The 26,941-nt window shown below is 43.9% G+C and overlaps 1 protein-coding gene across 2 annotated transcripts in view; it reads left to right on the top strand.

Moving 5' to 3' along the window:
• Window positions 1-26,941, top strand: part of Crtac1 (cartilage acidic protein 1) — a 169,555-nt gene that overhangs the window by 12,129 nt on the left and 130,485 nt on the right. For both annotated transcript variants that reach the window (XM_045134200.1, XM_004669893.2), the window contains exon 2: window positions 6,705-6,895. In XM_045134200.1, coding sequence (XP_044990135.1) covers window positions 6,705-6,895 — 191 coding nt within the window. The remainder of the gene's footprint in view (window positions 1-6,704; window positions 6,896-26,941) is intronic.

The raw sequence follows: 26,941 nt of genomic DNA on the forward strand, positions 1-26,941 counted from the left end.
CCCACTGTGCACTGTGTTCTAGAGCAGCGGTACTGCGTACAGGCCCACACACGTGGGGCTTTGTGCACCGTTCCAGTACTGCTTCTGTAGATGAGTACAGTTCGTAGTGCTCTACTATGTAGCAGGTGCTTGATGCTCAAGCATTCAAGAAAACAGCAATGTTCCACTCAACCCACTTTCCATTCTATTTTTAACTTCTCTTCCTGTTCTCCCAAAGGATTCAGATGTTCACCATGGTGTGACAGGAGGCTCCCGGGCAAAGCATATCAAACGTGAGGTCACTCCGGGCACACACCACCCTTCTGCTTCAGGCAGCACGAGCCTCCTCTGTTTTCTTTCCCAGACTTCATATCCTCCGCCTCCATTGACGCTCTCCAGCTAAATAGATTTTCTTCCTATAGTTCAACAAGTCTATGATGAATTTGGAGAGCAGAAACATTTTTCACTTCAAATAAGATTGTAGTCTACTTTCATCAGGGGACCCAGAGTCTGGGGCAGCAGTTCTCATCCCAGACTGCCCTTTAGCATCAGTGGGGCAGCGTGACCAAAGATACAACATTCAGATCCAGACACCAATGAAATCACGCGGCTGCAGCCTAGGTCTTGGCTCTCCCTGGGGTAGACTCCAGGTGCTTCTCCTGCATCGCGGGGGTGGAGTGGCCTGTGCATTGCCTGACAGCTTATCAGACATGCCAGATCTGTTTTAGATCCTCAGGTGATTGCCAAGCACATTACAGTTTGAGCAGCATTGCTTTAGAGAAAGAACAGTTTTTAGACACCTATGACAAGTTGCAAGCCGTTTCTGCTGATTCACATTATCATTTGGACATATTCCTTCCTTCCTTCCTTCATTTAACAATATTAATAGCACACCTCCTATGATAGGTTCTGGGAACATGTTGGCATGCGCCTGTCTCTTGGCCTGCAGACTCCTGCCCATACGCTTTTCTCTGGCCTTGGCCCTTTGATGGTATCTGCCTCTTTTTGTCTCTGATCTGACCTTCATCCAGATCCAAACCTCTCCCTCTTCTCACTTCTTTGCAAAAATTAAAGTTGGAATCCCTCTCATTCCCTATTGTTCGTGGTAATTTAACCTTGAACTGAAGACAGCTGGTACTTTGAGTATATAATGGGGATCTGAGCCCGAGCAGCCCTGAGGACTGTATAGTGCTACAGTTGGCCTCAGCACCTCTAGGTGCACCTCTAGGGGCAAAGTAGTAGATTCTTGAATCAGTCTCAGACTTTCACTGGAGTCTATATCTTGGTCTCATGACTCTGGGGACTGTGGTGTAGAGCCTTGCTCTTCAATGAGTGTTTTATGAGCCAGCATCTGCTTGGGAGCTTGTTAGAAATAGAGAATCTCAGGTTGTATGGCAGAGTTATTAAAGGAGAATCTGCATTCTAACAAGTCCACCAGATGATGCATGGACACATTAAAGTTTGAGAAGTGTGAAGCGCTTGTGTAGACAGTGTTTCTCAAAATTTGTAACATATTAGAACCATGTGGTAATTTGTAAAAATCTTATGCCCAGACTCCATCCCAGGTCAATTAAGTCAGAATATTTTGAGATAAGACCCAGCAACAGTGTTTTTTATTGTAGTAAAATGTGCAGAATGAGATTTACCATTTAATCATATTCCAGCCAACAGTTCCGTGGCATGAAGTACACTCTTGGTGTGGTACAGCCATCAGCACCATCCGTCTGCAGAACCTTTCATCTTCCCACTGAAACTCTCTACTCATTAAACACTGACTCCCCACTGTTCCTTCTCCTCAGCTTCTAGCAACCACATTCTACTTTCTTTTATTATTATTATTGTTGTTTGTTTTCTTGAGGTAGGATCTTGCTATGTAGTCTCAGGGTGGCCTCGAACTCTTGGTGATCCTCCTACCTCTGCCTCCCAAGTGCTGGGATTAAAGGCGTGCACCACCACGCTGGCCCTACACATTCTACGCTTTATCTGTATGAACTTGACTACTCTAGATACCTCATACAAATGGAGTCAAATAATTTTTGTCATTCTATGACCATCTTATTTTACTTTACCTGGCAAAATACCTTCAAGATTTACCCACATTGAAGTATGTACCAGAATGTTCTAATATTCTGTCATAGTATATGCCATCTTTTGTTTATTCCTCCTTCCATCCGTGGGCGCTTGGGTTGCTCTCACCTTTTGACTGCTGTGAGTAATGTTGCTGTGAATATGGGTGTACAGATAGCTGTTTCTGAGTTTTCATGAATTCTCCCAGTAGCCCTCACTCTTCCTGTGAGTGACCTGAGGCGACGTACTCTTTTGACTCAGAAAGCCCCACAAATCATGCAACTAAAGAGGTTCAAATCCTCGTGTTCACTTTAAGAGCACATGAAACTTCCCAGGTCATCAGGGGTACACTTATCCAAAAGTGGCCACCAAAAAGCCACTGCCACTTTCAAGAAGCAGCATGTATCATGCCAGGAGCATGATGGGTGAGCTGGTCGGTATGCCCACGCTAAAGACTGGGGTTGGACACAGGGTTGATGACCAAAAAGAGTGACGGATTTTCGCCGCACTTGCTTCCAAACTGCAGTGTAATGTCGAGCTTAAGAGTTTAGACCTCGACTCTCTGGTCATTGAACATAGTCAGGTGAACAAGGTGCCCAAGGTGCACCACCTCTGTGACAGAGCTCAGGGCCGGATGAACCCACCCAGGAGCTCCCCCATCATGCTGAAACCATCCTCACGCAAAGGAGCCCATCTGTTCTGGAGCCAGAAGAGGTTTCACACAAGAAAAAGATAGCCTAGCATAAAATCAATGCAAATAGAAGTTTTAAAAAATCTGTTTCTTACTTCAGTCTTTTTGTTGTGGGGGGGGAGTGAAATTTCTAAATCACGTAGTAATTCTATTCAGATTTTTGAAGAAACACCACATTCTCTCCCATAGCAGCCATGCCATTTCCTGTTCCCACCCACAATGCACAGTGTTCCAGTTTCTCCACATCTTCATAAGCACTTGTCATTTTCTGGTCTTTTATTATTATAATATCCATCTTAATGTGAGTGAAATGATAGTTCATTGTGGTTTTGATGTACATTTACTAGGTAATTAATGATGTTCATGTTCTGATCGGCCATCTGTCTATCATTGGAGAAATGTATAATCAAGTCCTTTGCCCACTGTGAATCAAGTTGTTTCATTGTTGTGGGTTTTTAGAAATATTTTTATTTATTTATTTGAGAGAGATGAAGAGAGAGAGAGAGAGAAAAAGAGAGAGAGAGAGAGAATAGGTGTGCCAGGGCATCCAGCCACTGTAAACAAACTCCAGGCACATGAGCCACCTTGTGCATCTGGCTTATGTGGGTCCTTTGGCTTTGCAGGCAAGCACCTTAACTGCTAAGCCATCTTTCCAGCCCTGTTGTGTTTTGTTTTGTTTTTTTAAGTTTCAGAGTCAAATTACTTTTAGGTGTTGTAATTTTATTTATTTATTTACTTACTTGTTTATTTCCAAGGACAGAGAAAGAGAGAAAGGGTGCACCAGGGCTTTCTAGCCACTGCAAACAAACTCCAGATACATGTGGTACTTTGTACATCTGGCTTTATGTGGGTACCGGAGAAATGAGCAACAGTTGTTAGACTTTGTGGGCAAGCACCTTAACCACTGAGCAATCTCTCCACCCCTATTGTGTTTTTTGAGTTCTTTATTGACATATTCTGGATATCAATACCTTACTCACTGTATGATTTGCAAAGATTTTCTACTGTTCTGTGGGTTGCCTTTTCTCACTTTTCATAGTGCCCTTTGCACTGAAGTTTCTAATTTTGATGCAGTCCATTTCATCTCTCTGTTTTCTTTTGTTGTGCGTGCTTTTCCTGTCTTATCTAAGAGATCATTGTCAGGCATGAGGATATTTCTTAAAGCTCCCTAAATGATTCCAATGTACAGCCAAGACTGAGAAATGTTTCTTAAATATTAACATGCATTCAGATCACCTGAGAGCTTGTTAAAATGGATATATTCTGGTTTTCCAGATCTGGGGTGGGCCCAACATCCTGCATTTCTAACAGAATCCTGAATACTGCTGCTCTGTGGACCACTCGGAACATCCAGGATGTGGAGCGATGACCACCATTTGGATCTGAAAGGAGAGGGTAGAGACATACAGCGTCTTTCCCTAAGCTTCCTCGCCATAACTATTTCCTGATCTAGCATCAGATAGTCCATCACCTAGCTTCTTACTGGTCCCTAGCAGATGCAGTGGTGGATGACTGGGGTACATTTGGCAGACGAACAAAATGTAAGGGACTCATTCTCAACACCCCACTCCCTGCTTCCCTTAGCAGAAACCATCCATTTGTCTACATTGCTGTGCAAATTCCGATTCTACATTATCAATGACACGATTCTCTCCTACCCTGGCCTTTTGAGAGAATGACTGCAGAATCCTACTAGAAAGCTGTTGCATTAAAAATACGCTTGATATTCTCAGGAAGGAAAGCCATATAGGTTGGTCTGAAAGTTTATAGAAGCAGCTGCTGGATATTGGGTGGAGGCCACTGAAGATGTGTTTCTCAAAACAACAACAACAGCAAAAATCATTTGCTCCCTTATAGAATTTTGGAGCCAGAAGTGACCCTAAAAGGTCTCTTCTCAAACCTTCATTTCAGAGAAAGCTGGGACAAAGGGGACTGTGACTTGTCAAGATCATTAAGTTAAACAGGTCAGTCCATTGGTGTGTAATTTATTTATCAGAAAAATCAAGAGGCTGGGTCATGGGTCTTGCCCCTTGTGGTCTTCATTAGAAATTTCTACCAATTAGGCATGGATTACTCTCCTAGGACCTGATCCTTGCTGCCAGCAACCCACATTGCAGGTACAGGTTCTAGAAGGAACTGACTAGCTTCTAGAAGGCATGCCTGATGCCACATCTCTCTTCCATATCCACTGCAGATATTATAAGCTGATCACTCCACACACTACCAATCAGATTTGGCTCTCAAGTAGAAAGACACGCTGTCAGAAAAGTCCAGTGACCTTCAGTCTAAGCTACACTTCAATATGACTACTCTTGGATATTAAGTACCTTTATACCCACTCCTAGCTGCTCATTAATACAGGTATGGGTTTGTTTTATCCTGTCAGCCTTCCTACCAAGTTGCAGAACTCTGGCTATAATGCATGTGCCTTTAGCGATTCAACAGCCCAGTAGAAGCTGTCAGTTCCAGACAACTCTGTAATTTGGAAGGACGAGGTTCAGTCCAAAATTTGTAATTTGGTGACATGACTCCCAACATATGTCCTTTGCTACAAAAGCTTCCTTCCCTGAGTGGTTCCTCCAGGTAGTTCTGCTCTGTTACAGAGCCCTGCCCCCAAGCCACCCTCTAGCTAGACATCAGGGAGTCTTCCAATCTTGTTTGGCTCTGAAGGCAGTGGCTGGGGCCCCACTTGGTCTCTGGGTCTTTGACCTGGAGTAAGTTCATTTGCTGGCAGCACTGTCTGTCTCCATATGGGGAGACAGTCTTCAGATTGTCTTTGCTCTTCCTTCATTAAGATGTCAGCTCCACTCAGCCTTGCTCTGTGCTGCCAGCGGCACTGACAAGCCAGCAGCCCCAGTTCCATCTGAAGGAGGTTTGCTGCCTTCTGAAGGCAGGAATGTAGCGCTTTGCCTGTGGGACTGGCTGTGCACAGGCTTCTGGGACTTGTCCCAGGAGCCCACTGGGGAGATCCCATCCTATGCCCATGGGCAGAGTCTCAGAATGACGTCATCTTCAGCACTCTAACTGTCTTCCTTTCTCTCACTTGGAGCGTGGATGGAGTCATCCCACCTCCCTGGCCATTCTCAGCTGTCTCTTGGGTGAGTGCCACTGGCTTCCATGGCCCCAGGCTGCTTGGCAACACCCTGAGTTATGTTAGGGATATAATAATGAATTATACAATGCATTATACATAATTAATTTATAATAAAACACGCACGCAATGGTTTAATTTGTCCAAGTGAATGATGTGCTACCCACCAAACCTTGCTGGAATGCATCCCCTGACTGTTTCTTAGTCTGGAGGCAATGGCCAGCTGCCCTAGGGAAGGATCTTGGCTCGGGGAAACTTCCAGGCTCCCTGTGGGGTATGTCCCACAGGAAGCCAATCCTTCACAAGCTCTGCTGTTGTTCTAGACCTGATTCCTCTTGGGGTCTCACCCCACCTCTGTACTGTTTGAGATCTGTTATTTTCTGCATTCTCCGAGTTTTTCTCCCAGAAGATACTTACATATATATTCCCTTTCCCTTCTTTCCTTTCTTCTCTTCTTCCTTCCTTCTTTCCTTCCACAAAATGTATTAATTGCCCCTTATGCACCCTGTCCTTAGGTTGGTGCATATCGGTGAGTAAAATAGACAAAGATCCTCACCTAAGTGGAGCTTATGTTCTAGCAGAGGGAGACAGTCAGTAAATAAGTGTAATGCATGAGTCAACTGCATTGCACATTTAATAATGATGGGTACTATAGAAGTGTCGAAAGCAGAACAGGACAAGGCTAACCTACTGTGATAGTGGCAGGTTGCAGTTTTACTAAGAGGGTCGAGGGCAGGGCTTACAGAAACACAGCAGCCCAGGAATGGCCAAGTCCCACAGTGGGGAAGAAAGGCCCATATGTCCTCCCTGGGACTGGATTCGCTAGGTGCCTTGAGCTCTGGATCCTTCAGTAATGCTTGTAACTTTTGGTTTCAGATGTCCAGGATATTACTGCTCCTGTGGTTTCTGCCCCTCACTGATGGATCCCAGAGGGCTGAACCCATGTTCACTGCAGTCACCAACTCGATTCTGCCCCCTGACTATGACAGCAACCCCACCCAGCTCAACTATGGTGTGGCAGTGACTGATGTGGACCATGACGGGGACTTTGAGATCGTTGTGGCAGGGTAAGTGCCTCCCACCCTGAGTTTGACAGATATATTAATCAGCTTTTGCAGTGATATGGTTGTATGACGAATAACTCCCCAAGCCCAGTGACTGGGACCAGCATATGTTCTCACTCACAGGTCTGTGTTCCTTTGCAGTCAGCCACCACCTGGCTGGCTTGGCTGTGGTTCCGGCATGCTGTCTGTGGCCTCACCCTCTGGGACCACGGAGGTGCGGGGTGGGGAGGGAAGGGAGAGCGGGGATCAAGACAGCTCAGAAGGAGGTTGTTTGATCGGCAGGCTTCTGAGGCTGGGGCTGCTTCTCGTCCTGCAGGCAGTGCATCCCTCCCGGCAGGGCAGAGTATAAGGGTGGTAGTGGCCGCAGAAGAGAACACTCAACACTGACTCCCACAGCCCTTGACATAAAAACTAAAAGAACATTAATTGCCCATTTCAAACAAGAGAGGAAGGTGGAATCAAAAGGGATAGCTAAACCTTCTCAAGCTATGCCTTGGGGCTCACTACTCCCTACTTTTCTGGAAAAGCAACGTTATATATAGTAAGAAAAGCACAGACTTGGAGTTCGGATAGCTTTGAGACCGTGCCCTGGATGTACAACTCTCTGGTTGTATGACCTTGAGATTGGCTACATCAATTGTAAAGAAGGGTTCACTGTAATGACTTGTCCTAAAGCCTCACTAGCCTATTGCACATGACAGTGCATTGTGAGTTCTGCCAATCACCCCAGATGATTGTTATATATTGAGCATTGATATGCACCAGGAACTGTGCACCATATTCCCTACATATCTCCCCCATTTAGAGAAGAGGAAACAGGTAATGGACATGAATAGTAAACAAGTGAGACAGAATTCGAATCTCAAGGCCTCCTAAGTCTAGAGCTGACAAACTATGCTGTTTATGGAATTTAGCTATCATTCACTTCAAAAGTCAGCCAATCGATGAGAACCCCACAGAGGCCTGTTGACCCCATTCTGGAAGCCCTGAGCTTTTATGGTAGCATGCATGCACAAAACAAAGACCTCGAAGGTAATGTTATTTCTAGCAGCTGCGTGTAGCAGTATAAAACCCAGACCGTGGAAGTAGAAGAACTGGTTTTAGTTGTTTTGAGATATGTTCTCATGTAGCCCAGCTGGCCTTGAACTCCTAATCCTCCTGTCTCCATCTTCTAAGTGCTAGGATCATAGGCTTGTATCACCACACCTGGCAAAGAATTGGTTTCAAGTTTAACCATACCTGTGCCAATGGTGGTGGTGCACGCCTTTAGTCCCAGCACTCGGGAGACAGAGGTAGGAGAATCACCACGAGTTCAAGGCCACCCTGAGACTACATAGTGAATTACAGGTCAGTCTGGGCTAGACTGAGACCCTACCTTGAAAAAACAACAACAAAAAGTTTAGCCATACCTAACCCAATACTTACCAACCATGTGCAACTCATTTAGCCCTACTTTCCTCATCTATAAAATGGACACAATGAACTCTGCCCTGCGGGCCTCACAGGACAGTCCTGAGGGTCAATGGTTATGTCTATGGAAAGAATACTTTTAATATTATTCACTTCTTCTACTCTGAGAAGAGGAGAGCCAGAAATTGTAGACCTTTTAGAAGGTAGGCCTAAATAAGTGTACCATCCAGTAGACTGTCTGTGATCATGTAGCTGTTCTATGGTAGCATTGCCCAGTGTGATATCCACTAGCCTCATATGACAATTAAGCACTTGAAATATACCTAGTGTGATCAAGAAATTTCCTTCCTCCCTCCCCCTTCCTTCCTTCCTTCCCTTTTTCTTTTCTTTTTTTAAATTTTTTATTTATTTATTTGAGAGCGACAGACACAGAGAGAAAGACAGATAGAGGGAGAGAGAGAGAATGGGCGCGCCAGGGCTTCCAGCCTATGCAAACGAACTCCAGATGCGTGCGCCCCCTTGTGCATCTGGCTAACGTGGGACCTGGGGAACCGAGCCTCGAACCGGGGTCCTTAGGCTTCACAGGCAAGCGCTTAACCGCTAAGCCATCTCTCCAGCCCCCTTTTTCTTTTTTTTAATTGAGATAGTTTCTTGTCAGGCCTGGAGCCAGCAATCCTCCTGCCTCACTGTGGGGTTACAGCCATGCACCACCACACCCTGCTCAAGGAACTGAATTTCTCATTTTAATTAAATGGGCACATTTAACTTAGGCAGTTCAGTTCTGGACCTAAAGAGGAGAGTATGAAAGAAAAGGGAAATGGGAATGGCGGGAGCAATCTTCTTCACCCAAGGTGAGTGGAGCGGATGTATGGCCAGGCAGCTCACCTGTGTTCAGCCATGTGCCTGCCCAGTCATTCCCTCGAACCAGAGAGAAAATTCCTAGTCAAACCAGGAGACCTGCCAGGGTTTCCAGTTAAAGAACTTGGATGTGTTTCTCAGAGGTTCTGGCTGGCCCTGCCCCAGTGGATGACCCCAAGCCTCTCTATAGTAGATGGTGGGGACAGAGGACAAGGAACTAAGGACAACTGTCCTTCCTTCCTCCTGCCCATCCCTATCCCTAAGCACTGCACACATGCTCTCCTTTCATCCAAGAACATGCTCTGATCTTGCATTCACATGACTTAATAAGGACAAAATAAGACCAGTGATATGAACAGAAAGTCCCCTCACCCTCATTTCCTCTCTTTCTGAGGCACCTGGCAAGCCGGCATATGGGAAGTCTCTCGCTGTCTCCCCGGGGATGGCGTCTGATTTCAGTAGCTTGTGCCCCTCTACCCAAGCAGCCGGCTCCGCTTCTCACAGCCCGCGCTTCCTCAGCCCTGCCCAGTGCTCTTCCTGCCTGGCCACTTCAGAAGACCTCTGGTGTCTTCCTATGGCTGCTCACTCTTCTCTCAGGGTCGCACAGGGAGGTGAAGAACAAAAGGAGATCCAAGGACTCTTGCTGCTTCCCTCTGTGACTTTGTCATCATCGCTCTGCCCCTTTCCCTTCCCCGGAGTCATCTTTCTCCAAGGCATGCTAACACGGTAGCCCTGCTTCGCCCGGCCTGTGGTTCACATTCCAAATGTAAGGAAGCCAGTCAACAGAGAAGTGCTTGCCTTCATGCTGGTCCTGACCTGGTCTGTTCAGTGACAGAATTTTCAGTGTTTCCTTGTCTTTTCCAAGTCAAAGATATTACTTATCCCCACAGACCCATTGCTAAGATTGGGTTCCTGAGCCTCAGCTTAACCATGGCTTTCGCGAGTCTATCTCCATTCATCCTTTGACATGCACAAAATTGCTACCGCATTTCCTGCACACGCCACTTCTTTCAGACACGGGACATGCACTTCCTCTTCCCCTTCCATGAAGACCTTTCCTTGTGTCTTCTGTGGTGGAGAGGCTGGATCATCCTGCGTAGTCAGCATGGTGTGGTGGAGGACTGAGCTATGTCTAGCTTGCTGTGGGCTCTAGGACTATAGAGGGCTCTTGATCCTGGATCAGCCATTCGGAAAGACCCCTGTCTCCTTTCCCAGGGAGGCTGTGTCAGGCAGCCTCTGAGCAAGCAGAAGCCCCTGCATGGTATGCTGAGAGATGTGTTTGTCTCACCCCAGCAAAGGGAAAGAGTTACATGGAGGACAGGATGGCAAAGATGGCGAAATTGGGCAGCCGCCCAGCTCCAGGTCAGGGCTGCTTTGTGGCTGCTGCAAAGCATTGTGAATTCCCAGAGCATCAGAAAGACACGTTCTAATTTAAGGAGCAAAATACATTCCAAAGGCAAATATAACTTTTTATTATCTTCAGCTTAGGATGATTTGTCACTGTCTTCTCCTTTGGACCGGATAACCAAGAGTTGACTATACAGACGTATTCAAGGTATTCAAATCAGGACCTTGGGAGGTCATTTGGCTCACCCCCTGCCTTCCAGCAAGGCCGCACCTGTAGTCTGTGGAAGCTCCACCTACGGAGGGCCTCCAGGGGAGTGCAGGGGATCATTTCGCAACCCAGCCCAGTCCTTACTGAGGTCAAAAGCCGCCTTGACTAATCTGAATCCCTCATATTAGAGCTTAATAGACTGCTTCTTTTAGCTTTTGTTTTGCTATTGCCTTGAAGATATAAAGCCACCATTCTTTCACACAGTAATAGCCAGAATCCCTGCTCATTTCCATCCCACATGGACTCCTTGGCAGCATTTCTGATTTTGGCTCTTGCTGGTTTTTCTCCACCCTACAACTGTATTTGGTTGTTTCCTTCTTGGTATGATTGTAAATTCTCTGTTTAAGAGTCAGGTAGCAGGCGTTGAAAATTTTAACAATTGGATTTGAATGCCTTTACCTGTGGCACCTGTGTCCTGGTCGCTACAGGACCACTCTATTATCTTTAAGGAGCTCTCCATTACCTGGTCCCTGAACACATTTACTTTTGTAAGCCCCAGGATAATGGCTAGCTCTTCCGTTTATAAGGCACCCAGTACTTGAACTTGCCTTGCATTGGTTGACCTTGTACTGTGTCTGACTGTAGCCCATTGCTCTGAGTATTTACTCTTTAAATGGGTTTGTTTTGCTTTGCTTTTTCGGTATCCTCTTTCTGGCTATTGACGGCATTGATTTTGAGCATGTTGCGGGTGGGTCTATGTTGTGTTTTGGATTCTTGAGTTAATTGTGATGGAAAGCATGTGTGTGCCTCTGACTCTGGGAGGAGCAGAAAATGACCGCCCTTTGTTCTGCAGGGACGGGAGGAGGGAAGGGGCGGCTGGCGGCTCCTCCGCCACAGCTGGGCGAGTGCCTGTGCATATGGAGGGCTTATCTGCCAACCGGCAGGTGCATGATTGAGGTCTGTGTACAGCTGCCTCCCTGCGGGGGCCAGGGGAGGATTTGATCACCCCCAGAGACGGCGGCACACGCACAGACCATTGAGGATCTTTAAGACGGTTCCCTTGCAAATGGAAAGCCCAATGGCTTCCCCTTTTCTCTGTGGAACTAAACACCCAATCTCCAGTCTCACAGAGTCGGGAAAGGAATTCCTGTTGGTGTCAATCTCACACAATTCCTTCAGAGCAGCTTTGGAAGGCCTATCCCCAGAGGTCTGAGATAACCCTGCTGCCCTCTCAGTTGCCAGCAGGAGTTTGCTCCAGTGGAGAGATTGTGGTGGTTGTAAAGTTTAAATCACGATTTAGATGAGTTTTTCTACACAAAGAGCATTCATTTGGTAAAACCTTAACACATTCGTCACACTTGGGAGGGTTTCATTTAAAGGGATGCCCCAATTGTAAAGCAGTGTTCTGTGTTTTTCTTAATTTTGCAACTATGCCAGGAAACTTTTTTTTAATTTACAGAAGCTAATTGAATTATTTAAAAGGCAAGCTGTATTCAATTACCAGATTAATCATGATCATATAGGAGATACCATTAAAAATAATAAGAGCAATGAAAAAGAATAGGACGTTTATCTATGATTTAACCAAAGCAGCATTTATGCATATCATTATAACTATATGTGGATCATGTAGTTAGTACAGCATATATAAACAGGTGTAGTAAATAGGTATAGTGTGCACAGAAATACATTTAGATTTATGTTTAAATACATCTATCTAAATATATATCCCAATATACATACACTTGCACATATGCTCTTAACAAAAATGGGATAAATATAGTTAACTTTCAGTCCTGTTGTTTTGTGGACCAAAACACAAACAAACAAACAAACAAAAAAAAAACCATTTTAGGACTAGGGAGATGTAAGATGTTAAAGGCACTTGCTTGCAAACCATCTAGCCTGGGTTTGATTCCCCAGCACCCATATAAAGCCATCCACAAAAAGTGGCATGTGAAGTTGGTGTTAGTTTGCAGACCTTGGTGTGTCCATACATACATATATTCACATATGTAAATAAATAAATATTTTAAAATAATATTTTAATAGATTTGGTAATTTTGCTGTTACTTCATTTGGTTTCTCTCTCTCTCTTTATTTTTTTTTTTTTTGGTTTTTCGAGGTAGGGTCTCACTCTAGCCCAGGCTGACCTGGAATTCACTATGGAGTCTCAGGGTAGCCTCGAACTCATGGCAATCCTCCTACCTCTGCCTCCCAAGGCTGGTTTCTCTTTTTAAACTTAAAATATATTTTTCTTCTAATTATGTTTAAATATTTTTTATTGCAAAAATACTCATGCAACATACATGAAGATAAATATCACCTTTCCTGATCCCTGACCCATACTCCAAGTCCAACATAGTACCTCTCAAAATAACAACTATTTTCAGTTTGATGTTTAAGCTTCCAGAATTTCTATACTAAGTAGATAGATGATAGAGATAGATAGATAGATTGATTGATTGATTATAGCTACTCTATACTCTATATTATATAAATTCCTCTCCTCTGAAATACACACACACACACACACATATAGTTTGGAGAGGAATCACGACACATATTGGTCCACATGTTTTCTCACTACATATTATGTTCAAACATACAAATCATATATATTTGATTTATAAACAGAGAGAGAAAGACAGAGAAAATGGGTGCCAGGCTTCCAGACATATGTACCACTTTGTACATCTGGCTTTACATGGGTACTGGGGAATTGAACCCAGGTCATCAGGCTTTGCAAGCAAGCACCTTTAACTGCTGAGCCATCTTCCCAGCCCCCAAATCCAGCTTTTATAAAGTTGCTTAGTGATGCACGTAGCTCCTCACTACCTGAGTGACATTTAACTTGCTTCTAGTCTGTGACCACTACAAGCAACACTGTGCTGTGCACACATCCTTATACACACATACAAAACTTTCTCTTGGGTAGATATCAAGTAGAATGCTGGATTAAAGATATATATGTTTTAGATTTTAATAGATATCACTAAATTGCTTCTATTTATTCAGAGGCTGTAAGCAAAAGGTAAGATCGGGGATTTTTTAATCCAGCAGATACTTAAGCACCTGTCACATGTACAGCCACATATGTTCCAGGATCTGAACTTTATCAATTTAGATTTAACAGTTTCAAGAAGGAAAAAAGTGGCTATTCTCCATCAGCAAAAGAAACTGGTGCTGTTAAAACCTAGATGGAGAAACTTTAATACTTTCTAATTCAAACTGCAAAAAGGACTTCCTCTAAAGCCTCCTCTGTAATATATATATATTTCTTAAATGGGTCACCCTTAACCTTAAGATTCATTGTAGTCAGCATCATGGAAGAAAGACTGCAGGTACCAATTCTTCTGCTGTGGGGCGGCATGGACTATCCTGATTTTGAATATTCTCAGGCTGCTGTTGGAGCAGGACCCAAGGCTTTTTAACCCATTCTTAAAACTCTCCTAAAAGGTCCTTCAGCTGAGCATAGCAGGCTTCCCAGAGATGTCTCATTGCTGCCTGCATGCCTTCCTTTCCATGGCCCAGGACAGCAATTAACAAGGAGTAAAAAATGTGGTCGCCCCCTTTCCTCCCTAGTTGAGACTCTCCTAACCAGCTCAAAAGTCCCAGTCCTCAGTGACCACTGGGATGACACAAAAGGCACCCTAGTGCTGAGGAGAAGTGACAGAGGAGTGCTCAGCACTGAAACATCTCTATCACACCTCCCAAGGCTCAGGGTCCATTGCAGAAGAGGTGGCGGAAAGAATGTAAGAGCCAAAGGAAGGTTAAGACTGTTTATAATGCAATTGTCTAGATAGAAACTGGCTTCAATATCCATGACCTCATAGTGCCTAGCAATACCTCACAAGACCCTCATAATAGAAAAAAAAAATGATGCTGACATCAAATTAAAACAGAGCCAGGTATGGTGGCTCATGCCTTTAATCCCAGTACTCAGGAGGTAGAGGTGGGAGGATCACTGTGAGTTCAAGGCCACCCTGAGACTACATAGTGAATTCTGCGTCGTCCTGAGCTAGAGTGAGACCATACCTCTAAAAACCAAAAGAGAGAGAGAGAGAGAGAGAAATTAATAGATAGAGAGAGGGAATATGATGGAGAGTGGATTCGTGAAGGGGAAAGTGAGGGAGGGAATTATCATGGTTTATTGTCTGTAAGTATGGAAGTTGTCAATAAAAACAAAAATGCCAAAAGAAAGTCCAAGACCTCTCTGTCCTCTTTACCCTTGACACACACAGTGAAAGGGCATCAGTAGTTACAGATGGTAGACTAGCAACTATTCAAACAGATCTAAGTCCTAATCCCCGAACCCATGAATATGTTATCTTATGCGGCAACAAGGACTTTTACAGATGTGATCAAGTTAATGACCTTGAGATGGGGAGGTTATCCCTGCAATTACAGGGTCCTTAAAAAGTGGGAAGGGGAAGGCATAGAGAAGGTGAGAGTTAAAAAAAATAAACAACTTAGTCTTCCCATCCTGGTGTTTGAGATGGATGGAAGGGCTAAGACCCAAGGAATGTGGGTAACATTAAAGGATGAAAGAGAAGGAACAATCTTGTCTAGAGCTCCTGAAAGGGAATGCAGCCTTGACAACATTTCATTTCAGCCCAGTGAGACCAAAACTAGTTGTCTAAAACACAGGACAATAAGATAATCAATTTGCACTTCTTTAAGCCATTAAGTTTGGGGTGATTTGTTAAAGCAGCCATAGGAATCAAATGGAGTGGGTAAAAGGTCAAGTGCTTGATGTCATTTTTCAGAGAGCTGATGGCTATTACCTCAGAGAATTTTTCACAACAATAAGATACTTCACCAACAAATATATTTCTTTTTTGCCTATGGTACTTTATTTTAAATACATGAGTATTATATAAGTTGATCAAGACCATCTTCTATTTTTAAAAATTTTTTTTTAATTTATTTATTTGAGAGCGACAGAGAGAAGGACAGATAGAGGGAGAGAGAGAGAATGGGCGCGCCAGGACTTCTAGCCACTGCAAACGAACTCCAGACGCGTGCGCCCCCTTGTGCATCTGGCTAACGTGGGACCTGGGGAACCGAGCCTCGAACCAGGGTCCTTAGGCTTCACAGGCAAGCGCTTAACCGCTAAGCCATCTCTCCAGCCCCATCTTCTATTTTTAAAAAAGTTATTTATTAGAGAGAGAATGGGTGTGCCAGGGCTCCAGCCACTGCAAATGAACTCCAGATGAATGTGCCACCTTGTGCATCTGGCTTATGTGGGTTTTGGGGAGTTGAACCTAGGTCTTTAGGTTTTGCAGGCAAGCGCCTTAACTGCTAAGCCATCTCTCCAGCCCATGGATCCTCTTCTATTTTGATGATTTTTTTACCCTCTTCCATCATCCATGTTGAAAAGTTGATGAGCTTGTTTCTGTGGTTGTCTTATGGAGTGGTGACAACCACCATGAAGTCCTATGTCCCAAAATGCCCCTCCCCATCCTCTGGCTTTTACATTTTTGCCTTGGAGGAGAAGTTATATATGTCTCATATAGTGACAACACCTAAAGCATCACTAATTCTCAGCACTTTGGTGAGTTTTGAGTTGTCCAGTGGTCACTTGAGATCTCCCAAGTGACACTTGCAAGAAGAACCTTCTCTAACCAAAGTGCAGTGATCACTAATCTATAAGTATAGGCATAATGTGAATATTTCGAGGGGAATTTGATGGGCATAGCATATGCATTTAGTCAGTTAATCACTACCTAGTGCCTTATTCCAGCTCCCCACACACCTAGATTTATGATTTTCACAACTGTGGTACTTTAGATGTGGAATGCCTCCCATAGACTTATGTGCTTTGAATACTTGGACTAGCTGATGGCAGTTTTGGAGGTGGAGCCTTGCTGGAGAAGGTGTGTGGCATGGATTTGGCTTTGATTTTTATTTCTTTCTTCCTTCCTTTCTTTATTTCTTTTTTGTTTGTTTGTTTTTTTGAGGTAGGGTCTCACTGTAGCTCAGGCTGACCTGGAATTCACTATGGAGTCTCAGAGTAGCCTCGAACTCAAGGTGATCCACCTACCTCTACCTCCCTAGTGCTGGGATTAAAGGTGTGTGCCACCACACACCCAGCTTGGCTTTGGGGTTTTATAGCCCAGTTTCATTCTTTCCAGAGTTGAAGTCATCTTGCCATTTCCTGCCAGCTGATATGGATATGACAAGATGTGAGATCCAGCCTCTGGTCTATAACTCTTTCCCTAAAACTTCCATAGAGATTAATTATAAGCCAAAATAAATTCTTTTAACCCACCATCTGCTTTTGGTTGGATGTTTTATCCCATAAATGCAAATGTAACTACAATAGAAAATTGGTACCAAGAAGTGGGTTGTTATTTCTAGGAACCTGATCATGTGGCTTTTGGTCTTTTGCAACTGATCTGTGGGTATGATATGAAAGGATTTTGAAACTTTGTAGTAAGAAAAGCCTTATATGTTGCAAGCAGAGTTTGGTGGATCATTCTGGTGAATGTTTGAAATACCTAAATTCAGAAAGAACTGAACTGTAAAGGTTTGGCTTATGAGGGGAGAAAGGACTTTGTTGGAACTGGGATAGAGGCAATTTGCATGAGAGGCTGGCTGCATTTTTCCCATGTCCTTAGAAGTTGAACAACGTTCAATTAGCAATGGACTGCTGTGTTTGGTGGGGAATGCAGCAAAAGGATATGGCACAGAAAGAAATGAAAGTTTCAGGGTAGAGAAGGTAGCCCAATTATACTCTAATTGTTTGAGAGATTATAGCATTGAGAACTGGGCCAGCTGTTTTGCATTGGGACAGTAGGAGGGATTCTGACTCTTTTGAAAAGAGGGGGGCCAGGAGTAAGAATTCTGAAGGAGTTTTTCTGATCCTGAATGACAGCTTTATTCTCTCCTGGATTAACAACTTTGGCAACCCACCTGATACTGTTTTGGAAATATGAAAAATATAGGAAAGAGAGAGACATTGGATTTGCAATGTGGTATTTTGAAGATGGCCCCTATGTGATGGACAGCAAGGTCATAGAAGCCATGAGCATGGAGCAGAAAATGAATCACGGATTGCAGTAGAGACATCAGGATTTTGGAGATGCCAGGACTATGGGATGGCCACCAAGGAATGCTACTGGCTTGGGATACATTTTTCCTGGACTTCAAGCAGCCCAGATGGAGGGGCAGAATTTGATCACCAGAGATTTTGTCAAAGGTCTCAGAAGCTGAACATGAGCTACAGGACTTGTTATTTGCCCTGCTGAATTTTGATCTTGCATTGGTCCAATATGCCTTCTTTTTACATTGGTAATGTTTACTCCGTGCCATTATTTGAATTTACTTGGTGTTTTGATTTTACAGGCACACAGTTAAGAGACTATCTCAGATGAGATTTGGGCTTTCCAACAGCGTTGGGATTGATGAACATTATGGATACTTTTAAAATTAGACTGAATACATTTTATGTCATGAGATGGTTGTGAGTCTATGGGAATCAGGGGTAGAATGTTTTAGCTTTGAATCAGATGTCTCCCATAAACTCGTGAGCTCTGAATGCTTAGTCCCCAGCTGATGGCCATTTTGGAGGTGGCACTTTGCTGGAGGAGGTGTGTTTCTGGGAGTAGGCTTAGGGGTGTTGTAGCTAGCCTCTCCTCATCAGAGCTCAGCTTACTCAATGGCTGCTTTCTTCCACCTACTGTGCAAGAAGTGATGTCTGGCCTATGCTCTTCCATACTTTCCTGCCATAATGAAACTTTCCCTCAAGACTGTAAGTCACCTTTCCTCCCATCAGCTGTTTTTGGCCAGGTGTTTTGACTTAGCAATGTGATGGTAACTGCACAACAACCATACCTTTGGGTATGTTTTCAGTACCAGGCATATATTCTCTGCCATGGAGCCCGTCTCAGATCCAATCAGAGAGCAATTAGTTTACCCCCATACCAGTCATGCCACTGTTACACCAATAATCACATCCTGGTTAGTGTCACAATCAGCTTCACTTTCTGGGATGAACCTCCAGACCAGACATAGTTATGGGAGGAAGGGGATTTATTTGAAGCTTACAGAACCAGGAAAGTTCTGTAATGGCAGAAAAAGAGAAGATGCACCACCAAAAGCGAGAGCAAAAACTCAGAAGCTGCAGGGAACCTAGGCAGAACTCAGGCAGTTTGTATATCTTTAGCTGAAAATGTCAGATCCACCCCAAACCACCTTAGGATCCACCCACGGTGACACCTCCTCTAGTAAGGCAGCTGGAGATCTAAATTACAAGCTTTAATAAGCTCCTGAATCAGTTGGGGGACATCCATTCAAACTATCACAGCTGGATAGTCGGTTATGCAGTACACAGGGTAGTTCAGCAGTTATGTAAGCCTATAATGATTTCATTTTCTTTTTTACCCAAAAGCACTATGGCATCTCTACTGGAGGGAAGGGTACAGACTTCCAGCTCAGTTACCTTTCTCATTGTCCTGATACATACACAGGTGTAGTCATCAGTGACAAGGTCTTACTGTCTAGTTCTGGTGGGTATCTGAGAGCTTTGGCACTAGGCTGTATTGTTTGGGGGACCTCAGGAGCCTTCACGCACTAGCACTGGTGTTTCCCCACAGCAACCCATGGCTTCTGCAAGCAGCACTGTTGACCCTTGTAAGTTCCTGACCTACCTATCTCTCTCTCTCTCTCTCTCTCTCTCTCTCTCTCTCTCTCTCTCTCTTGCTCTCTGTCTCTCTCTCTTTCTCTTTCTCTCTTTTGTTTTGTTTTTTTTGAGGTAGGGTCTCACTCTAGCCCAGAGTGATCTGGAATTCACTATGTAGTCTCAGGGTGGCTTTGAACTCACGGTGATCCACCTACCTCTTCCTCCCAAGTGCTGGGATTAAAGGTGTGCACCACCATGCCCAGCCTCTCTCTTTTAGTTAGTTTAAAAAAAAAAAAAAAAGGAGTGGGTTTTCCTCTGGATTTTTCTGTTTTTCTTTTTTTTAAAAAAAAAAAAAACTTTTTTGAGGTAGGGTCTCACTGTAGCCCAGGCTGACCTGGAATTCACTCTATAGTCCCAGGCTGGCCTTGAACTATCAGCGTTCCTCCTATCTCTGCCTCCCAAGTGCTGGGATTAAAGGTGTGCACCACCTTGCCCGGCCCCATCTGGCTTTTTCATAACATCTTAAGTGTTGATTAACCTTCTCCCTTTTATTACCCTCCCATGATTCCATTTTAACCCCTGATATTCTACCATCCCCTGCCCTTAAGTCTCACCCTCTCACTCCCTCTCATGGCTCCATGAGAGTAACAAACGTATTTCTTAACACCAATGTCAGTCCCCTGTCATAGGAACATGTACAGTTTTGAAAATAATTCTTTTTATTATTTTTTGTTCATTTTTATTTATTTAAGAGTGACAAAGAGAGAAAGAAGCAGATAGAGACAGAGAATGGGTGCGCCAGGGCCTCCAGCTACTGCAAACGAACTCCAGACGCGTGCGCCCCTTGTGCATCTGGCTAACGTGGGTCCTGGGGAATCGAGCCTCGAACCGGGGTTCTTAGGCTTCATAGGCAAGCACTTAACTGCTAAGCCATCTCTCCAGCCCTGAAAATAATTCTTAAAAGCACACTTTGTTCTTTGGTGACCATCCAGATTAATTCACTCTACACCATACTGTTTGACCCTCAGTCAAACAATGATTGGTTGGCTGGAGGTTGAGGGAGGGGGGGTCAGAGCTTGTAAAGGTCTCACTGTTCTTGATGGGACAAACATACTCAAACTAGGTGAGGTCCCAAGTGACCAGCAACGTTCAAGAGACACGGATGTCACTGAAGGTCACCATCTGAGTGGCACAGGAGAATGTGAAGGTATATGCAGGGGCTGAGGACAGGTAGCCCAAGGGTCTGTTTAACAAAGGGGCAAAGGCCTCTTGGGTCAAAGATAGTTTTAGGCTTATAGGTTGTCATTTATTTGTTTTCAGTTTTATGTTTTAAGAAGATATTTTAACAAAAAAAAATGTTTTTCACAAAGAAGTGAAGCGTTTTTATAAAAAGCCATTCAAAAATAGTAATATAATTAAGATACTAAAATTGCCTCTGCTGAAAACAGCAAAGCTACTTTTAGTAATCTGAATTTTTCATCCATTCAGAAAGTCGACGTACGCTCTGTCTCCCATCACTTGCCTTGAAGCTTCTCTCCGACCCCCCCCCCCCCCGTTTTTTAAGTAGTGGACTGGCAGGGGCCCTTCTCCATCCTCTGGTTCCACTAAAGGCAGAAGAACCAGGAAAGAGAGAATCGAGGCAAGCCTCTGTGAACCAGAGCACAGGAGCCTCCCTCCACCCTGCGCTGCCGTGGTCACCAGCTCTGGAGGCATCTGACCTGCCTTATTCCCTGTGCTTTCCCAGGCACAACCTTTCTCCTGCAGTGTCCTCCTGATGTGGGGAACACATTGGTTTATCTCATTCTTATAAGGATGGAATGGTTTCTGACTGAATTTTCCCTGAGCAAGAGGTTACTTGTGAGATGCAAGTATCTAGAGAAAGACAAGAGGATTTCAAGAAGCTGAAAACAAGTATTCTGTCTTCTGGGTTTCACCACGATCTCCCTGATAAACCGTTACCGGCTTGCAGACCGCAGTGTTGTGGGGGTGGAGAGCAGAAGCACCAGTGGCTTCTGTTTCACTTACGTCTTTTCGGTTTTGTTTTTTTTTTAAATTTTTTATTTATTTATTTGAGAGTGACAGACACAGAGAGAAAGACAGATAGAGGGAAAGAGAGAATGGACACGCCAGGGCTTCCAGCCTCTGCAAACGAACTCCAGACGCGTGCGCCCCCTTGTGCATCTGGCTAACGTGGGACCAGGGGAACCGAGCCTCGAACCGGGGTCCTTAGGCTTCACAGGCAAGCGCTTAACCGCTAAGCCATCTCTCCAGCCCACATCTTTTCGTTTTAACCATGAGAGCAGTCCATATGATAAGCAGAGTGCCACTGATTCCAAGGAAGCTTTGTTGCATTTTAATATCTTCAAAATTAGGTACAACTTCCACTTGGCAGCTCGCATTGAGTTGACAGTTCTTCCTTTCCTAGAAACCCATAAAATAAAGATGGGCCTTATTACCCATGGCTTCTTAGGTCAGATGAAAAGTTACTGCTGTCTCCACCTTGCAGGTGAAGGAATTGAGGTCCAGAGATTTGCTCAGGGTCACAGTGATGCTAAAGGATGGAAGGACTAGTCTGTATACACTCAGCAAAGGAAGCTTGTCACTATGTTGTTTGAATTGTAATCTTTATTAAAATTTTGCCTGCTTCACTTACTAATATCCGAGAGGCTTATTTTGTAATTTCCTACCGCAATGGCCCATTTCTTTCTGTGAGTCTGTATTTTTATGTGTTTGGGCAAATGTGCTATGTGCAGCTTTACAATTTTCACGTTTTCAATGAGTAGACCCATCGTGCAGCATCCTGATCCATCCCTAATTATACTTTGGGCCTGATATTATTATAACTATTTAGCTTTTGTTTGGTTATAGCCAGATGCTAGAGTTTGGATCTCAAATGCCACCCTGCCCCAAGACCTATGGGTTAAAGGTGTGGCTTACTGCATGGCACTATTAGAAGGAAGTAGGAATATTAAGAGATAGAACCTTGTGGAAGGTGTTCTAGTCATTTCGGTCCTGCCCTCAAAGGAGATACTGAGACCCCAGATGTTTCCTCTTCCTCTACTTTTTTCGGTAACTGGACACATAGTGAGTGGTCTTACTCTGCGACACTCTTCTACCATGATGTGTTCCCTTATTGCAGGCCCAAGAGCAATGGACCACCAAGCACGGGCTGATACTGTGAGCCCAAATCAACAAACCTTAGCCTGATGTAGTGGCACACCTTTAGTCCCAGCACTCAGGAGGCTGGAGTAGGAGCATCACTGTGAGTTTGAGGCCAACCAAGGGCTACAAAGTGAGTTTCAAGCCAGCCTGGGTTAGAGTGAGACCATACCTTGAAATAGAAACAAACAAAACAAACAAACAAACAAACAAAAAAACAAATAAGCCTTTCTCCCTTATCAGTACCTGTGTCTGTTGTTACAGTGACAGGAAGCTAACATACCAGGTCCATCTTTTCCCATACTTTTATTTTGTGCTGTCCCAGTCTTTATGTTTATGTGTGCATTTTATTTGTAGCATGTATATATAGCTTGAGTTTTTCATCTGTTTGGCCATGTCTGTCTTGATGATGAGTTTAGTCCACTTCCATTTAATGAACATCAAGATGTGAAATGTTGTTTCTATTATTTTTTTAAATGCTGCTTTTCTTTCTCTTTTTAAAAAGATAATTTAGGGCTGGAGAGATGGCTTAGTGGTTAAGGTGCTTTCCTGCAAAGCCTAAGGACCCAGATTTGATTCTCTAGTATCCACATAAGCCAGATGCATAAAGGTGGTGCATCTGGAGTTCGTTTGCAGTGGCTAGAGGCTCTGGCATGCCCATTCATTCTCTCTGTCTCTCTCATAAATGAATAAAATATGTTTTGAAAGCTAATTTATATCCAGTCGTGGTGGCACATGCTTATAATCGTAGCACGTGAGAGGCTGAGGCCAGAGGAGCACTGCAAGTTGAAGGCCACCCAAGGCTACATAATGAATACCAAGCCAATGAGAGCTACGCAGTGAGATCCTGTCCTCCCCACCCCAAGTCTGACTTAATGAAAGACTTTTCTTTCATTGAGGATAAGGAAGTTCTTGTTTGCTAAGTCTCCTTCTTCTTCTTTTTTTTTTTTTTTTGTTGCCTCTATTGATTTGGGGTTTATACCCTCTACTTCTGTTCTTTTTATGGTTGACTTTGAAGTATTATTATACATTTTAACTTTAGAAACTCTAAAATTATCATAACTTACTCTAATGCAAGGCCTTTCATACACTTTAACTGTGAATATGTCCCCTTGGTGTAGTATGGTATTTAGTCTTGCCCTTTATTTGCTCTGCCTGTCACAATTATCACCGATACTGTTGTTATGCAAAGACATTTGTTATATTTACCTCAATCTGTACTTTCCTGTTAGCTTATCTTTCCTTCTTGCATCTCAGAGAGACCTTCGAGTTTACATACACCTCTTCATACACCTCTTTTGGATGTTCTTTTACTGAGTGCCAGGTGCTGGTAAACTCTCAGCTTTTGCTTAACCTAAAAATATCTTTATTGTATCTCCATTCTAGAAAGATATTTTTCAGACTGACGGTTATTATCACACTGTCTTCTAGCTGCCATTTTATGATTTGGCGCGCCTGTTACTAGTAATGGCATTCCTTGGTAGGTGATCTGTCTTTTGTCTCTTTTTCATTTTTTTGCATTTTATAGTTTTGCTACCACATGTATAGATATGAATCCTTTTTATTTAAAACCGCAGAATGTGCTTCCTGAACCTGAAGATTCATGTCTCACCAGTTCTGAGTAGTTTTCAGCCTTTATCTCTGGGAAAGCCTTCCCCAGCTTCTCTCGACCTTCTCCTCTTGGAGCCCCGCTCAGACCTCTCAGGCTTCCTCCTCTGCCTTCCAAGAGTCTTAACGTTTCTCGTGTGCTGTGCTCTCCCATCTGCCTCAGCTGCTGCATTTGGATGATTTTCCAGGTATATTTTCCAGTTCACTAATTCTTGTTTCAATTACATCTGAACCAGTAAACTTTTATTTCAAGTACACTTTTTTATTTTTAAGGTGTTCCAAATCTCCCTAATAATTTATGACAGTATCTTACTGCTTACTTGTTTGTGATTTCGCACTTTTTTCCCTTGAACATTTCCTACATGGTTGCATTCCATATTTGATAGTTATTTATCTTTAGTACTTGAGGTTAAATGTGTTTGTATTTTGTTTAGATTGCTGCTTCTTTGGGGTGGCTTGCCTTCTAATTGTATTTGTTTGATGTTAAAATGTGGGCATTGTGTAGGACTAAATTAAAGACACCTTTATCAGAGATGATTTATATCTACTTCTCTAGCAAGGGCTGACTTAATGTGAGATTCTGGGGTTCAGTATTCCTACCATACTCAGGGGTTACTCTTCATAGTGTTTTTAAATTTTTATTCATTTATTTTATTTTGAGAGAGAAAGAAAGAGACAGAGAGAGAGAGAGAGATGGGCTCACCAGGACCTCTAGCCACTGCAGATGAACTCCAGTTGCATGTGCCACCCTGTGCATCTGGCTTTTGGAGTTACTGGAGAATCAAACCTGGGTCCTTAGGCTGCGCAGGCAAGTATCTTAACCACTAAAGCAGCCCACCAGCCCTCATAGTGTTTTGTTTTTTAAATCATCTTCCCAATGTGTTTATTTCTTATTATCCTGAGGGTGATGAGGTTCTTGGATTTTTGAGTCCATTGAAAACACGAGTATCTTGGATTTTCTTGTCCTGTCATGGTACTCCTGAGTCTTGTTTGGGGACCAGAGCAAGAGTCATGATCCCCAAGGTTTGTGTTCTTTCTAATTCCTAGGAGATATAGGAGGGTAACTAAAGGAAGTAATATTTTAAGAGTTCATCTCTTTCAGCTGTTCAGAAATGCTTGAGCTTACTTCTTGCAGAATATAAGACACTCTGCAGTAAGGACATGGGCTAGACCAGAACATGGGTGGGGAGGTGTCGAGAAGCAAGTGCAGTAAACCCTGTTCACTCACATAGTCAGGCCAGAGCCTTAGGCTGGGCTTCTTGGGAAGAACACAGGAAAGTCACAGTCAGAATCTGTTATCAATACATAGGATACCAGCCACTGTCACTGATGTTGACTGCAAATCAGGAAGGTACTGTCCCTTCCCCTACCCAGCATCCATCTTCCCATGTTGTTTACAGAATGCCCAGTGCTTTTGAAGTCAGGGACTCTGCACCCCTCTGACATGCTCTGGTGTTATAGTCAGTCTGGAGGCTAAACATGAATGAATGATGGAAGATGAGAAGGCTAATAAGGTTTTCCCTGGTGGGGAGCACTCCTGGAGAGCAGCATTGCCTTGGTGAGCTTCTCACACAGAGTAAGGTGACAGGATCTGATATTCAGCCCCCATAGTGCCTCTATGCCTTCTGCAACTGTTCCATTCACAGGATCCTGTGACACTGTCAATTAAATCAACACTTTGTCCACTAGGGAGTAGTCAATGACATAAGACTGCCCAACCAGTATCTCAATCTGAGTTTCATATCTTGAATCCAAGAAGAAAACTTTTCTCCCATAGATCGTGAGACGTAAGTGCATTATCATGGTTGCTACCCACCGTACTGCTTGTCTCATAGAGGAGCCTGAAAGAATTAATATGATAGCCAGAGCAAATTCTGGGGTCAGGGTGAACATCATGCCCATGGCTCCTGCCCCTGAAGTCCCCAGACCTTTAGGTCTCCTGCAGCTCCCTTTCAGGTCTACAACACCCTTAATGTGCTTCCAATAATCTTCCTTCCATTCCTTTTTTTAAAGAGATATTTTTTTCATCTAATCCTGTTGCAGTCAGCTTCTCATTGCTGGCAGAGGGTACTCCACCAAAAACAGCCTGTGGGAGGAAAGGGTTTATTTTGGCTGATAGACATGAGGAGAAACTCTATGATGGCAGGGGAAACATTGCATGGGCAGAGATTGGACATCACTTCTTGGCCAACATCAGGTAGATAACAGTAGCAGGAGAGTGTGTCCAACATTGGTAAGGGGGAGCTGCTTACAACACCCATAAGCCCCCCAATAATACACTGCTTCCAATAGACTCCAATTCCCAAATTGCCGCCAGTTGGTGACCTAGCATTCAGAACACATAACTTTATGGGGGACACATGAATCAACCACCACAAATCCCAAAAACCATGACTTATAAATCAAACATGTGCAACTCTTTTCAGGCTAGAACAAGCTCCTTATCAGGTGCTGTGTTGCAGACCAACATATAGCTCTGCTAGTCCCAAGGGAGATGTTGTGACTCTTTAGTCAGAGGGAATAATGTGCATGTGTATAGTTGACAACCTGTAATCAATGTTAACTTATGTTCCTGAAACATGGGGGTTTGCTCTAAGATTTTAAAAGAAACTCAAAAATGGGGCTGGAGAGATGGCTTAGCGGTTAAGCGCTTGCCTGTGAAGCCTAAGGACCCCGGTTTGAGGCTCGGTTCCCCAGGTCCCACGTTAGCCAGACGCACAAGGGGGCGCACGCGTCTGGAGTTCGTTTGCAGAGGCTGGAAGCCCTGGCGTGCCCATTCTCTCTCTCCCTCTATCTGTCTTTCTCTCTGTGTCTGTCGCTCTCAAATAAAGAA

The sequence above is a fragment of the Jaculus jaculus genome, chromosome 1, assembly GCF_020740685.1.
Source record: "Jaculus jaculus isolate mJacJac1 chromosome 1, mJacJac1.mat.Y.cur, whole genome shotgun sequence".
NCBI lineage: Eukaryota > Metazoa > Chordata > Mammalia > Rodentia > Dipodidae > Jaculus > Jaculus jaculus.